Source organism: Aphis gossypii, chromosome X, assembly GCF_020184175.1.
Source record: "Aphis gossypii isolate Hap1 chromosome X, ASM2018417v2, whole genome shotgun sequence".
NCBI classification, from domain to species: Eukaryota; Metazoa; Arthropoda; class Insecta; order Hemiptera; family Aphididae; genus Aphis; species Aphis gossypii.
The window spans coordinates 14,521,066-14,536,804 of NC_065533.1; the positions used below are offsets into that span (position 1 = coordinate 14,521,066).

The following is a 15,739-nucleotide window of genomic DNA, read 5'->3' on the forward strand; positions in this document are numbered from 1 at the left end:
CACATTAAATAGTATTAACATGGAAGAAACGAATGTTCAAGTTTTCTTTCAAACTATCATTGACTTTAAATCGGATTAAACTTTTAGAGAGAGATTTCAAGGCTGGTTTTTGGTAAACCATGTTTAAAACTATTGAAATTGATTAAGGATAGAAGAAATAAATCCATGTACGTATTCTGGACTATTGTTCACAAATTTTGAATTCATACTTACAATTATTCTATGCATCATCTGATTATGGACTTCTACGGCATGTTTTTGTTCCGCATCATTAGTCGTTTAATAATTCATCAGTCGTTTGTTTTTTTACTTAATCGTTTGATTTCGAATTGTTCTTGAAGATACACTAGATAAATTTAATTATCCAAATTTTGCAACTCTAGTTGATTATTTATACATTCGACAAATGTATAATTTCTAGCTATTTTATTTTCCATATCTTTTTAGTACTTAAATATTTGACTCGGTGCAGATTTTACCATTCATTGACATTTCAGAAGGTCTAAATAACTGGTTTGTAGATATCTAGATATTGGGATCATTATACTAAAAATATTCATAAATATGTGACGCTGCTGTCGTTGCACAATCACATGTGAATAGGTACAATAGTTTTGGCAGGGTTTAAGGGTCAAGGCGTAGGTTCACGAGGTTGGAAAATAGTCGTTTCAAATATTGTTATATATAATTTAATGTCCTAGATAAACTAGTCGACTCAGAGCCGTGTCATTAATTCAGGGCCCTAGGGCAAAATTTTATTTGGGGCTACAACAGCCAACAGGTAGAATATTAAGCACAAATAAGTTAAATAAATAGTTAAATGAATAGTTTCAAATCTAATCCTTTCATTGTATCATCCGGTGTTTTGCAGGGCTTTCATTTAACTCCTTTATTATTCCTATTATTTATTAATGATTTAAATTTTTTACATTCAAGAAAACTACTAATTGCCGATGACTTGAAACTATTTCGACAAATAAATTCCTCTAATGATGCAATTTTCTTACAAAATGGCTTGAATATATTGTTGGATTGGTGTACTATTAATAAACTACCGTTAAATATTAAAATTTTTATTTATTTATATATTTAAAATTATATCTTTTACTAGATCTAGGGATCTTCTTATAGCAACTTATAATATTAGTTTGTCTCAATTGTCACGTGTTCATGATATTAGTGATTTAGGTGTGATATTTGATTCTGCACTCACATATAACAAACACTTACTACATACGGTTAGGAAAGCCTCAATGATTCTAGTGTTTATTACAAAAAATTGTAAGGATTTCACTAATCCTGCTATTAATAAAACATTATACACTACCTTAGTCTACGCTAAGAACAGAATGGGAATTAAGTAAGTGAAATTGGATAATAATATGAATTCATAAATATTGTGAATTTTTCTAATTTATAAAAAATCAACCTATTTTTCCTATTCATCTGATATACCCAAAGTTTATTCAAAAAAGTGATGAATTTCTTGTGGCTTTTCAATGTAATTGGTAGTTTTCCATTCAATTTTTCCACCTTCAATGATATTACATAACAATAACTACAATACTTTCCATTATGATAGTGTTTCTTTAGGTATTATTGACGATTCTTCTAATAATAACAGATTAATCATGAATTTCCATTTTTATTCATTCCCTTGGTCACTTCCATATATTTTACAAAGAATTTCCATTGGTAAGTTGATAATATTCGAAAACGATTTAAAAAGAATGGGAATTAAGCAAGTAAAATTGGAAAATAATATGAATGTTTCAATGTTGTGAATTCTTCTAATTTATGGAAAAATCAACCTATTCCTCTTTCTTATCTGATAAACCTAAGATTTATTCAAAAAAAAGATTGATTTCTTGAGGCTTTTCAAGTTAATTGGTTGTTTAACATTAAATTTTCCAAACATAAACGATATAACAAGACAATTACTACAATTTTTCCATTATGATAGTGTTTCATTAGGTATTATTGACGATTCTTCTAATAATTACTGATTAATCATGAATTCTCATTTTTTTTCTTGCGTTGGTCATTTCCTTATAACTTACAGAAGAATTTTCATTTGTTAGTTGATTATATTTAAAAACGCTTAGAAAAGAATGAGAATTAAGTAAGTAAAATTGGATAATTATATGAATTCATTCAATGTTGTGAATTCTTCTAATTTATGAGACAATCAACCTATTCCTCTTTCTTATCTGATGTACCCAAAGTTTATTCATAAAAATGATTAATTTCTTGTGGCTTTTCAATGTAATTGCTTGTTTAAAATTTAATTTACCCAACTTAAACGATATAACAAGAATATAACTACAATACTTTCCATTGTGATAGTGTTTCTTTAGGTATTATTGACGATTCTTCTAATAATAACAGATTAATCATGAATTTCCATTTTTATTCATTCCCTTGGTCACTTCCATATATTTTACAAAGAATTTTCATTGGTAAGTTGATAATATTCGAAAACGCTTTAAAAAGAATGGGAATTAAGCAAGTAAAATTGGAAAATAATATGAATTCATTGAATGTTGTGAATTCTTCTAATTTATGAGACAATCAACCTATTCTTCTTTCTTATCTGATATACCCAAAGTTTATTCATAAACACGATTAATTTCTTGTGGATTTTCTATGTAATTGGTAGTTTTACATTCCATTATTCCTACTTCAACGATATTATATTATATTAACTACAATGTTTTCCATTATGATCGTGATTCTTTAGGTATTATTGACGATTCTACAGATTTACAGTGTCGTTACTAAAATTTTTCAATTAGTGGGAAGGGAGGTGTTGATTTAAATATATACAATAGGTTATACATAAAACATATTTTTTTATTTGTTGTCCATGAGGACTATGGCATATTTTAGTGGCAGATTATTATTTAAAATTTTTAAACAATATAACGAATCACTGCTTAGACTATTATAATGCAGTTTAATTTATATAAGTTAATTTAAAACAACTTTGGTTATTATAAAGCATCTCTTGATAAAAAAAAAATTAACTTGCCTAAATAAATCAACATAAATTCTAAAAAGTTAAAAATGTTACTAAGTAATTAATTAGGTAGTTTAAAGATATATTATTATACATTGTATTACATTTAAAAATCTAATTATAAAAATCAATATAATTATTCCCTTGTATGAATAATTTGTACTTAATCCAGATAATATATAATAATATTATAGTTGCTTCGAGAACATATTATCTCCACTATAACAAAATCCTTCTGCATTTTTATTAGGTTATTAGGTAATATACATTTTATAAAATATAGTAATATTGAAGACTTTGAAACGTCAATATTTTTGGAAAAATAAATGCCATAGGATGCTCCGTTTAATATAATTCATAAATATTATTTTACTTAAAGGTATAAATAATACCTAACAATATGAATTAAATAAACAATGTACTTTGCTTGAACTAGTCAAATTTTTTATCTATAGTTGGGTTATAAGTTTATAACGATTCCTATATCGTATCTAAACTAATTAAAGCCGTTTGTTTGTGCTTATTTCGTGAATAAATTTAAAGAGGTTGAGTATAAAAGAAAAGGATTTTCATCATTAACCATCTCAAATGATAGTATTTAGTTTGATTTGATATTCGATATTTGTATTTAGTACTTCTTCGGCGATATTCTAGGTAAATTTGTGAATAATTCTAGAAGTAGTTGAGGACAAAAGAAGACATTTGCAGCACAAATGAAATTGTGAGTAGGCGGTACCGGGGACTTGGACTTTGGGAATAAATATTCCACTATGAAATATTTTATTAAGCAATTATACCTCTACCTATTGCTTGCCATGAGATATAATTTGTATAGATTAGGTTATATCTTTGCAAGCTTGCTGGAAATATCAATTAAAATTAAAAAAAAAAAAAAAAATGAATATCTGCAGATATTCATTAAAAATATAAACTCACTCATCAAAAAAGTCCATGCCAAAAAACCAAGTGTGATTCACAGAATGGTTATTTTTTGTGAAAATTTTACCTACTACCTACTTATGCAAAATGCATAATTTTCTTCATAAAAAGGCTGTAAGATAATATTAAATTTATTGTGTCTAAACTTCATAAGTCAGTAAAATGTAAATAAAAACAACAATATAATTATTTATAAATATTTATATATTTATTATAAGTACCATTTCAATTTAGTATTTACAAACAATAAAACTGGTTATAATAATTAGTGATTTAGTAATTACCTACACGATCGATTGTTTATTTTGATAGTATTTATAATATCTGTCAGTCAGTCTTTATATTAATGAAAAAAAAAATTACATTATATGTTATTTACTGGATTTTCATTTGGAATCACGGGATATAATATATATAATGGTTTACTATATGTAAGGTTCATTATTACTAATTACTATAAATTGATTTAAAATTTCTTTTACTTTTATAAAATAGTAATATTATATATTTATAGGTATTAGTTAGGTATGTCAGCTACATCTATATTGTATATAGTAATACAAATTAAATATCATTAAAAAATAATAATAATAATAATAAAACAATAATAATAATACTATAAATTAAAATACTTGCCTATGATAATGTAAGGAGTATTGGAGTATTTGATTAGAATTGCATGCAGTATAATATTATAACCGTAGGCCAGTCTGTAGTATAAAATATAGAATTATTATTTAAATTTTGTTCAGAAGTATCTACCTACCTATTTTTGTTTCGAAAAAGTTTGTATATAATATATGTTTATGGTTATAATAATAATAATAATAATGTTTAAAACAATACACAATGCAATAAGTTAATGGAAATTCAAACATTGTAATAAAAAATAAACCGTAATAGTATTATGTAAATTGCACTTGAAGTGAATACACACATACAAAAAAAAAAGTGTTGAGTTTTTGAAAATATAAAATAATATTATGTTGGACAAAATAGGAATATTGTGTAAATCTACTGATTTATTTTCCTCTTTACTACGCTTGCTTATAAATTAATATAATGTATATAAAAAAAAAAAATGGAAAGATATTTTATGCGCGTAATATTAGTTGAAATATTGAACGAGCAAGATGTTTGAAATGATGACGATCGTCAACTGCAAACTGTTACGGAAATACGACGAAGCTCCGGACTTGGGATTATCGGTTTGCATGCACATTTTGGAACAATCAGAATCTTCGCAGATTTCACATGGAGTCGCCTTTAATGGTGAGTAGAAAACTCTGGCGCGCCTCGCTAATAAAAAATAAGTATGTAAATAAATACATTTAGTGATAATCACAAAAAAAATTTTAACTTCAAAGAGGTAAAATATTTTCAGATTAAAAAAAAAAAAAAACTAAATCTATTTTATATGAAACAATATATTTAACTGGGGTAAATTTATTCATACTCACACTGGTCGTAATAATCATAAACAGTGACAGGTACTGGTTTTTGATTGGCTACCTTGTGGGTTTGGAATGCTGATATAGTTGGACAGTATTCTTCAGCCATCATCTGAAAAAATTAATAAAATATTGTGATTTGTGATCAAACTAAATAGATCTGTGTTAGTATGAATCTTGATTAAAATGACAATGTACTTATATGTATTATGTGTTGTATCTGTTTCATACACATGTCATATAACAAACTTACATTCAGGATTTTTATGGCAGTTTATTTGTATATTTGTATTATTGATTTATTATCAAATTTTCAGAGCAGAATATCAACTGTGCTCTAGCATAGAATTTTGTTTCATTAGTTTATTTTTAAACGAGTCAGACTACAAATTAGAAATTTAAATTATGCTGTGACTAGGTATTTATATAAAATAATTAAATAGGTTTATTGATTATTCATGAATCTTGATAATGTAACTAGCAAAAAAAAAAAAAATAACTACCTCGATTTTAGATATTATATACTCGTGAATGCTATTAAACAGCTGCACAATATATAATATATAGGTAGCAAATAATAGTTATATCTATAGTTGCTATGTATTAACGCACAAGCGTTAATTTTGAAACTACCAGATGTTTATAAGTAAGATAGATATAATCGTGTTAAAAAATACTCTCAAAATGTGATTCATTAACATTGAATCTAACAATATTTGTTAAATTAATCTTCTTCCAATATAACTTATGAATATTTTAATTAATATAATTTTTTTATCATTATGACTAAGTAAAAGCATAATTATTGTATTAAATTCACTGTAGTTTTCTTATAAGTTATTTTTGTAATATCGGTTTACCTTGTCAAAGTATAACATGACGACGGTATCTCCATCTTTGGTCTCTACGCGTTTGATGTTGTTGGATAATCGGAGGCTAGGCAACGCGTCATTGTCCACGGTAAAACCCGAGGGTAGTGTCACTTCCATTACGGCCATGTTACTGTCATTGCCTCCTCGGAAACTGCAAAAATAAGGACCCATTTACGACCTTTATTTACAATTATATTTACACTGTATTTGTTAAGTGGATACATATGAGACCACATAAATCCATACAGTAATTTAAGAAAAATATTTACCCTGAACAGACTGAAAGCTGCAGATGATTGGCATCCGAGTTTTTATCTACTTGAGGATCTAGCGAAAATAGTGGCCATGCACCAGTAACGTTTACGTTGTATCTGTAAGACACTTTGATGACGGCGAATCCGGTACCAGTGGCTGTCACATTCAAGACGCGAGTGCGTTTTGGGAGCTATGGAAATACGAAACTGGTTAGAACCAACATAGGTAAAGGTAGACAGATAGGATAAGGTTAGTTTTATTATAATAAAACTGTTTTGCTCGATACAATTTTGTTGTTTTTTTAAATAGGAACAAATTAATTTAGTTCCATATTCCTCATTAGAATACCACCTATTCTAAATAAAAATGTATAACTTAAAAATATTCAAACAATTAAAAATATAAAATGAGTAAATTAAGATAAGTTCATCTAAATTATACGTACATGTAAATAAATTAACTATTAATAAACGATTAATATCTAATAGTTAGATTTACTTTAAATGTTTAAAATCCATTAAAAACAACAACATTTATCATATAGGTTCTCCTAATTATCATCCATACAATTTATTTTTACAGATTTTATACATCATTAATAAATAAAAATGAAAAATGAATTAACTAATTAAAAAAAAAAAAAAAATAATACTATAAAATAAATTGATTTAACTCAGTGAATATTTCTAATAATATAAATTATGTTATTGCCTAAATCAACTATCATGGAACACTAATATATTATATATAAATTTCTAAAAACTAAACACTCACTTCAATTAACTGTAACACCATGGCATTTTCTTTGGTTACTTTTAGTTCGGATTGTCCATTTTTCATGTATGAAAATGTGGCAGATAACTTAAGACTACTTGGAGTAATTCGTTCGGCCATTTGAGAAAGAGCGTACAACGTTATCACCGTGTCCTAATGAATGCATGGAAAAATATATGAAATAATTATTAACAATAGATTACAGTTTATCACTTAAATGCTTAACACTAGCAAAAAAATTGCAAAATATTTTAAAGTCCTAGTACGATACATATATTTGTGGTTAAGCGATTGTTAGTAGGTATACATATTCTATTTTTATACAATTTGAGGATTAGTCGTTTATGTATGCTTATATAATAGAACAGACGCGTATATGAATCATTTTTCCTTTTGATCACTCTTTTAAAGTCGAAACAAGAATAAAGATTTGAAAAGCTATTAACGACTAGAACGAAAGAATTTAAGTAAGTGATGTCGATGAAACGATAAATGAAGTGAAATCTCGTAATAAAACATGATACCAATATTCCTATAAGATGAGTAGATGTATAACAATATTTGAGGAGTCCTAAAGAAAAAGTATTAACTCTATTTTTATATAGTTGATTGGACTGTATAGATAGGAAAAATATGGAAAGTATTTCCAACTTTAAAATTAATGAATATTTATTGCTTTTTGGCTAACGCCCCAAATCTAATTAATTGCTTTTACATATAAAATAACGTAACCTAATAACGATACCTGGCTAGAAGCGAACCCTCCTTGTTCATTCTGTTGAGACACCAACCAGTGCAGTATAGGTAGACCGTCTTCTACAAGACCTCTTTGCAAATAGGTTAATAAGGCGTACGCGGTCATTTCTACGTCAACCGAATTAGGCTCTTGGACCCAAGGATTTTTTTTATCATTAGCACGGTCCATACGTTTCCACCATTTTTTTCCATCTAAAACAATATCATATTTGTGTTCAATTAAAAAAACAAAAAAGGCTACAGTTACATGTATAAGCGCCCATAGATAACATTTTAGGGGGGTTAAAATAAAAAGATTATCAAATGTTAGATAATAAATATGATAATAATATTATGGTAATATTTATTGAGCTAAGAGTTCTTAATATTTTTGGTCCAGGGGGGGTCAAGTTCCCTATCTTGCCCCCCTCCAATGGGCGCCCATGTTTACACTTTGTAGCTAGGAAAATCATAAAATCAAGTTAATTGGATTTAAAATTCTATACTTTTTCACCGAGTAGTGAAGTAATTATGATTCTATGGTTGTTGATGTTTAGTTGAAATGTATTAAAAATAAATAGTTTTGTAATAAGTCGTTACAACTATACTAACCAACAGTATTAGCTTTCAATTCGAGTAGGTTAAAAGCGACGTTTTTCTCTGGGTGATCAGCTAAGTGCAATGCATACGAACAAATGGCTATAGCGTACGGATCTTCTACCCCTGGTAAGTTTCTTACTAAATAATCTACGGCTCTATTAATTGTGTTGCGGTAAACTGGAGTGGCCTTTTGATTTTCCAAGAATGCAATAAGTGTATAGGCGGTAAGCGCCAGTCCTTTGGAGGATCCTCCTTGAATATCGCTATGACTTACATAGCCCACTTCTGGAAAACTACCATTGTTTGCCTGATTGTTGGATAACCATTGTAGGCCCTCAATTATGATTTTTTCTTCAATTGGTATGTATGGCATTGCTTGTCTGAATGACTTGACAACGTAAGCGGTCAACCTGAAAAACATTAATACATAAACATATGCAAATCATATTTCATTCATTCGGGTTGTCATCTATTCGTTTTAAAGATACCGAGAGATTATCATTGATCATGGTATCGATATATAATAAGGAACACATACCATGTACTACCACTGGCATCTGCTGATCCGAAAGCACTAAAGGAGCCATCTGATCTGCGGTACGTTAATTCTTGTTGGTATCCTGTTTCCATATATTTCAAGGATTTTGTTTCGACAGCAGTAGTCAATTGTTTCGTATTCTAAACATGTGTGAATTCAGATTATAAAGATTGGGTTAAGTATTTAAAATTTAAAATATAGGACATAGATCATGATCAAATCACTATTAATTGCATTTATCGTATTGTATATATTAAAAATTATTTGACATTTACCTTCAAGTAATCAAGAATGACAATATTGGGTACGAAATTCAACATGTTTTGTTCACCACATCCAAACGGCATTTGGATCAAAGATGCTAAGTTCATTGTACTCGGTCCCAAAATATCACCTTTCGTAAAAAATGACCCATTTTAAAACAGAATAAACAAATAAATTTCATACAAATAACATACCAACTGCTCCAATTTCAATGAATTCAGAATCTGGTACAATATTGCTCGGTATGTCTAAAGTAATGTTCTTTTCAAACGATGATTCTTTCCTGAGATCAACGAAGATCGCTTTGTTTTTATAAATGGTCTCTCCTTCCGGCTACACAAATCGGGTATTGTTAGTGATAATATATGAAATAACTGTTTTATATCATTTTTTTTTTTTTACAGATTATTGAAAGAAATCATACCTTGACCAATAGCTTCTTTTCTATAGCATCGCCAGCCAATTTACTAGTAGCAGTCAACTTAATACTGATGTAACCTAAATCTTTGGTTTGTATTAGGAACGATGTTGGGCTTCCACTATTGGATTTTATTGTTAAGGATTTTCGTTTATACAATTCCAATTCTATTATTCAAAATGAAAATAACAAGGGTTCATATTAACAAGAGGCGTGCTTATAAATACATTATTAAAACAATCTAATTATTATTAATTACTTGAATCTCGGACATCATTGGAGGTGTCAGCAAAGTCAAACTGACCAATATTTTCTAGAGTCACGTCAGCTGTGACGTCTTTGTTAAGGTAATTAAACACTACAACCTGTATGGAAACAAACTCACCTCTTCTCACAGAGTATGGTAAGTCGACGGAAATGAAAAATGGTCTAAATACTTTTAACTATAAAAGAACAATTACAACATAAATTATTTCAACAATAGAATCAAAAAATACTCTTCACATTTTAATTTTTTTCTTTCTCTATATTTCGTTTAAATTATATGCTTAATGTAATTTAAATGAATAAAATATATTAATTGTACTCTATACCATGAGCGGGTATAATTAAAATAACGGAGATATTATACTATAAAACCATAAATATAATGCATTAAATTAATCATGTTACCTTTTTGGGGGAGTCGAGAAGACCAAGTCCGTATAGCGAGTCGACCGAGAACGCAGTGATAACCCATGATGTGATAGTATCTGGCACCGTGGATTTCATGGAAGCTCTTCCGTCTTGCCTTTAATATCAAAGAAGTTAGTTTTTCATTAGAAAAATGTTCTTGTTAAATAATAAAGTAAATCGATAGATGAGTAATAATTTTGTAATAATAAACACTTTAAGGAGTTTAATAGAATAACTATTCACATCATAACACAAATTAAAAGTATATTTTAACGAAAAAATATCAAATAGCAGTTAGCCAATATGCGTAAACGTAATTATTGAGCGGTAATACGTAAATAAATATGTGTTATCTTATACCATAACTCATAAGACATTTTTATACTCGATTTTGGCTTTTTAGTAACATTTTTTCCGTTATTCATCATCATAAGAAATTGAGACAATTTTAACAAACTTTGTTATAATTTTCGTTAATAATATATTTGAATTTATCAATTAAACAACGTTAATGTAAATGAATTTATAAAATAATATAATGCACTTAAATTTCATGGGACCTTATTATCGAAGCTACGAAAACGGCGTGTTATAATAAACATTTCATCTATTGTTCATTATCTATATCCAATTAAAATATATTAAGCATTTTTAAAGCAGAGCGTTTCTAAAATTTTAATTTTTAGTCACATTCAAGGTAAATACTTACAAATTACAATGAATGTAGCTAATAGTAATATTACACGTATATTCGTACGATAGATACTTATATAATATATAAAATAATGTACATACAAAAAGAGTGTGAAGAGCACCATAATATCTATCTACCACTGAGTATGATTTACCGACGAGTTTAAGGAATTTGAAAAATAAAGCGTGCGCAAAAGCTCATAAACAAAAAACACAATTGCTTATACATTATTTTGAAAAGCCTCGTATTCAATATGCACCACGAAACCTTTGCTAGTGGTAATGAGGATTCGATACTTTTATAATTAAAATACTAATAATACCTACTATATAGTAGACCCTATTAATACCGATGACTTTTAATGATGAACCAAAATAATAAGAGAAAAATTATTTAGATATATTTAATAATACAAAAAATAATAAAAACGTTTTAATCCTTTTCAGTAGTTTAAATTCGTAGTTATTAAAATATATTCGATAGATTCCGCTTGTGTATTAGTTATTTCTGCGTTCATCCCATGACAACAACAAAACTTATGTAAAAAAAAAAACTAAAAATATTTAATACGAGAAGAATGCCATTGGTATTAGAGTTAAAGGAGTGATTAAACAATAGTAGCAGTAATAGTTGTATGCCTAATATCTTATAGTTCTTAGGTCGATATCGCATAAACCTTCCCCAAAAATTTAAAGATTTGTTCGTTTTCTATTAGAAGCTCTAGAGTTTTGCGTGCATATTATTTATAGAATAGCGGTATAAGGTATCTCAGAAGCAAATTTTTTTCGATAGGAAGTCCCGTATGAAACTTTCAAAGGGATACCTAGGATTTATAGCTTGATTGATAGTTGGGAAGAGCATTTTAATCTACATACTCCCAAAGTAAATGAATTTTATGACCCCGTATTATATAAAAATGACAGACGACCTAATTCCCCGAGTCCATACCATGTGGATAAGTTAGTGAATAGCCAAGTGTCCTGAAGGGCGTGTGTTAAGAAGACGCGTGGCTTGTTCCACACTGGTGCCGGTATGCGCGAGAAAGCGTATGGGCCGGCCAGTGGCGGCCGCGTTACTGGCTGTACAACGGCGCCCGGCCCGATATACGGTTTCACAACCGGTTGGGCAGACGACTGGAACTGAACCACTAATTTTGGACTTTGGCCGGTCGACACCACTGTATACAACAAAACACACAAAGACGGTACATAATACTACATAGCAGACAAGCAGACATAGGGATTGGTGTGTGTGTGTGTGAGTGTGTACGAGAGGAGAGCAAGGGTGTCCGTTTAGGAAAAACTTAGAGGGATTAAATAGCAAAAAAATCCAACTATGAAATTATCTCGTTTTATTGGTTTAATAAATGTATTAATATAAAGCCATCCATAACATAGTTTAAATCTTTTATAGAGCACTAAACGGCTAAAAATTTTTTTCATAAAAACCATTAATTATTTTAATCCTTTTAAAAGTACAATAAGTAAGTATTCTTTCTACAAAATATGAATTCGGGAAAAATTACACTTTCAGACATACATTTTTATTAAAAATTCTCTTTGGAACCATCCCATTTCAAAATTTTACAAATTAAATTGTCTATGTATTGTAACTTAAAAATAAATATTAAATATTATCGTATTGCATAAAATATTATGAGGAGGACACAGGAGACGATGGAATTATAATCTAAGATAGGTGGACACCCCTGCGTATATTCTGTATAGAATAGGGTACAAAAGCCAGATTGATTGGACGTTATAAGGTTTTGACTACAAACAACACTTACAAAATATTGTATTCCCTTCAATTAATCTTCCTATGCGTTGCATATTTTACGAAACAAAATAGGAATTGGAAGAGATATGGAAGGAATCGTTTTATTGTTAAAGGTACCTCTCCTGTATATTACAATTATAAAAATTTCAAATTTGCTCAAGTTTGATATAAATCCATTTATAAAGTAAGTTAAAATCTACAGTAGAAATAACTATTTAATTCAGTATAGCCGTTATTTAACGAGTTACTTTTCAATGCGAATAGCTTATTCTAAAAAGTTTATTCTACATAATAAAAATTGTGCTTTTTTATGTTTTTTAAGAATAAATTTTGAAGTTTATTCATACTTCGATAAATAAAATAAAATATATATGTATATAAACATGTATATGAACATAAACATAAATTAGCTATTTTTTTATCGCTGTTAAAACTGAATTAAAAAATAACAAAACAATATTATTAAGTATTACTTTAAATGATTTTTTTTTTTGTGAAAAATCTAAAGAAACTATTAACAACTTAGTACTTAAAAAAGTAACTCGTTTTAGTCTAATAATTTCACAACCAAACAATATCGATTTTTAAACGATGGTTAAGAGTCATTTGCGCTTAAATAGGTGCACAGACATGTACCTTTACCGGTTAAATGTATACACAAGCAACAGTAGTGATTCAGTCAACCATTCAATTAGTGCATTCCAAGCTTTAGTAGGCAAGCACCTTTTTTCCAATTGGTCACAATTCTATTTACCCGGATTCGGTAGACTCCCATAGCCACGTTTCTGGAAAGTTCTTCCGCACTTTGATGCTGGAAGATGTTTCGGAAACAGTGGATGATATCGGCATCATTTCTTGGTCATCCATCACATTTGACCTATAGAAAACTGTACACGGTCCCCACAACACCATGAGTTAATATTAATACATACAATTATTATTTTACTGTTATTCAAATAATTTAATCATTGATAGACGATAGTATATAATAAACATATCACACACAACACTACTCATTGGTTCGATATCGTCTTAACAATAATATTTAAACGGTATTGCGATCGAAGTACGTACCTACAGTTACGACTTTCAAATGTGATTTGAAAAAATATTGTAAAATATCTTTAACTCTAATGGTTTCGAGAAATCTCAGTAAAAAATGTTTTAAGAAAATTACAGGTGATCTCACGCCACATTATTATTCTCAGTCATAATTTATCACAAATTTTATTTTCCAAAATCAACTCATATGTTCATGAACTAGTTTTTGTACATTGAATTCCGTTACAATTCTCTCATCCGAATAATATTGAAAGTATCTACCATATCAAGATATCATGTTTTTATTAGGTTTTAAAATAGGTATAAAACAAAAATATTAGTATCCATATAAATATGATGTGTATGTGATATCGAATATAATGGTATGCAATCGTTTCTGTCAAAATTACCTACATTTTTATCTCGGGTTATTTTATTTTAGAAGCTATTATATTATTGTTATTATTAATACGTTAAACTAGTTGATACATAAAAAGCATATTAGATTTATTGTATTTTTAAAAATAGGTGGGTACTGTATTCTTTAAACTTAAACAGACTCAATATATCGTATTCTATTGGTCAACCACTGAGAAAATAAAGTAAATTATTTAAAAGTACCACAAAAAATATAATTTTGATTTATTTAAAACTGTAAAATATACAGTAATTTTTATAATATAACATCTAATTTCTCAATATAAATACTAGAGTTCATAAATTCACAAAATATATATATAGGTTGAATGATACTTGTATTTGTATTTTATATATTTCTCCAGTGGTCTCACATATAGAAAATGATTTCAATATTATTATTAAAGCTACTAATTAATTTTGATTTTAACATATGCAATAAATCGAGATTTAACCATCACTATAATTATTATTAAAGATATGTTATGAGAATTTACAAAGGGGTTCCATGCGTATAGGATTTGTAAGATGACTAGTATTTAAGTCATACATTTTTTTATAGGAATAAATATTTTCTTTTATTTCGTGACTTTTGCATAGGCGTTTTTTTCATTTTATATATCTTGAACTAAAAAATAATAATAATCTGTATTAAACATAAACCACTTACCCCAAGGATTATAATCATTGACGTAGGCGTTGGTCAGTATAGTAGCTCCAGATTTCTAGACAAATAGACGTATAAACGACATAAATATACTTTCTCGAATGATAATTATCGCAATGCTGTGATCGATAGAAATTAAAAAGTAAATTAACACTTACATCGAATGCTTGGTGAGCAGTATACGAACCAGGCCACCAAAACATTGAACGTCTATCTAACGAATCTCTGAGGTACGGCATGTAATTGGAATGTTCACCATTGTCGTAAGTTCTAAGTTCATCTAATACGTTGTCCTGGTGATAAAAAAAAAGAAATAAAATATTTTTATAAAATTCAAACTTAAATCAATAGAACCGTAAAAATCGACAGATAACTTACGTGGGATATGTCGTTACCGGTTTTCAGTAACAGAACGCTCTGGTCGATTCCAGCTACGCCTATGTACGAATTTGGTTTGGCTTCAAAATTTATATCCACTGAGGTGTCAGGTTCTACCTCGTCGCGACTCACGTCCACGTTAATCTGAAACGAAAGTGATTAGAAATAGATCAGAGGGAAGTGGTAGGTCATGTAACGTGTTATAAATAACAATAATAAAACG

The 15,739-nt window shown here is 28.4% G+C and overlaps 1 protein-coding gene across 2 annotated transcripts in view; it reads right to left on the reverse strand.

The window, feature by feature from the left end:
* Window positions 1-4,144: 4,144 nt before the first annotated feature.
* The window catches only part of LOC114124797 (CD109 antigen-like), an 85,818-nt gene continuing 74,223 nt past the window's right edge, over window positions 4,145-15,739 (reverse strand). The window contains exons 11-27 of one of the 2 annotated variants that reach the window (XM_027988166.2): window positions 15,517-15,660; window positions 15,297-15,431; window positions 15,142-15,196; window positions 12,183-12,411; window positions 10,538-10,655; window positions 10,125-10,308; window positions 9,872-10,032; window positions 9,642-9,780; window positions 9,459-9,577; window positions 9,184-9,323; window positions 8,658-9,055; window positions 8,056-8,258; window positions 7,311-7,463; window positions 6,551-6,726; window positions 6,270-6,432; window positions 5,419-5,521; window positions 4,145-5,257 (exon numbers count right to left, since the gene is read on the reverse strand). In XM_027988166.2, coding sequence (XP_027843967.2) covers window positions 5,067-5,257; window positions 5,419-5,521; window positions 6,270-6,432; window positions 6,551-6,726; window positions 7,311-7,463; window positions 8,056-8,258; window positions 8,658-9,055; window positions 9,184-9,323; window positions 9,459-9,577; window positions 9,642-9,780; window positions 9,872-10,032; window positions 10,125-10,308; window positions 10,538-10,655; window positions 12,183-12,411; window positions 15,142-15,196; window positions 15,297-15,431; window positions 15,517-15,660 — 2,811 coding nt within the window. In that variant the 3' untranslated portion in view covers window positions 4,145-5,066. Of the gene's footprint in view, window positions 5,258-5,418; window positions 5,522-6,269; window positions 6,433-6,550; window positions 6,727-7,310; window positions 7,464-8,055; window positions 8,259-8,657; window positions 9,056-9,183; window positions 9,324-9,458; window positions 9,578-9,641; window positions 9,781-9,871; window positions 10,033-10,124; window positions 10,309-10,537; window positions 10,656-12,182; window positions 12,412-13,767; window positions 13,901-15,141; window positions 15,197-15,296; window positions 15,432-15,516; window positions 15,661-15,739 lie in introns of both variants that reach the window. The other variant, XM_027988167.2, reaches the window with a different exon arrangement.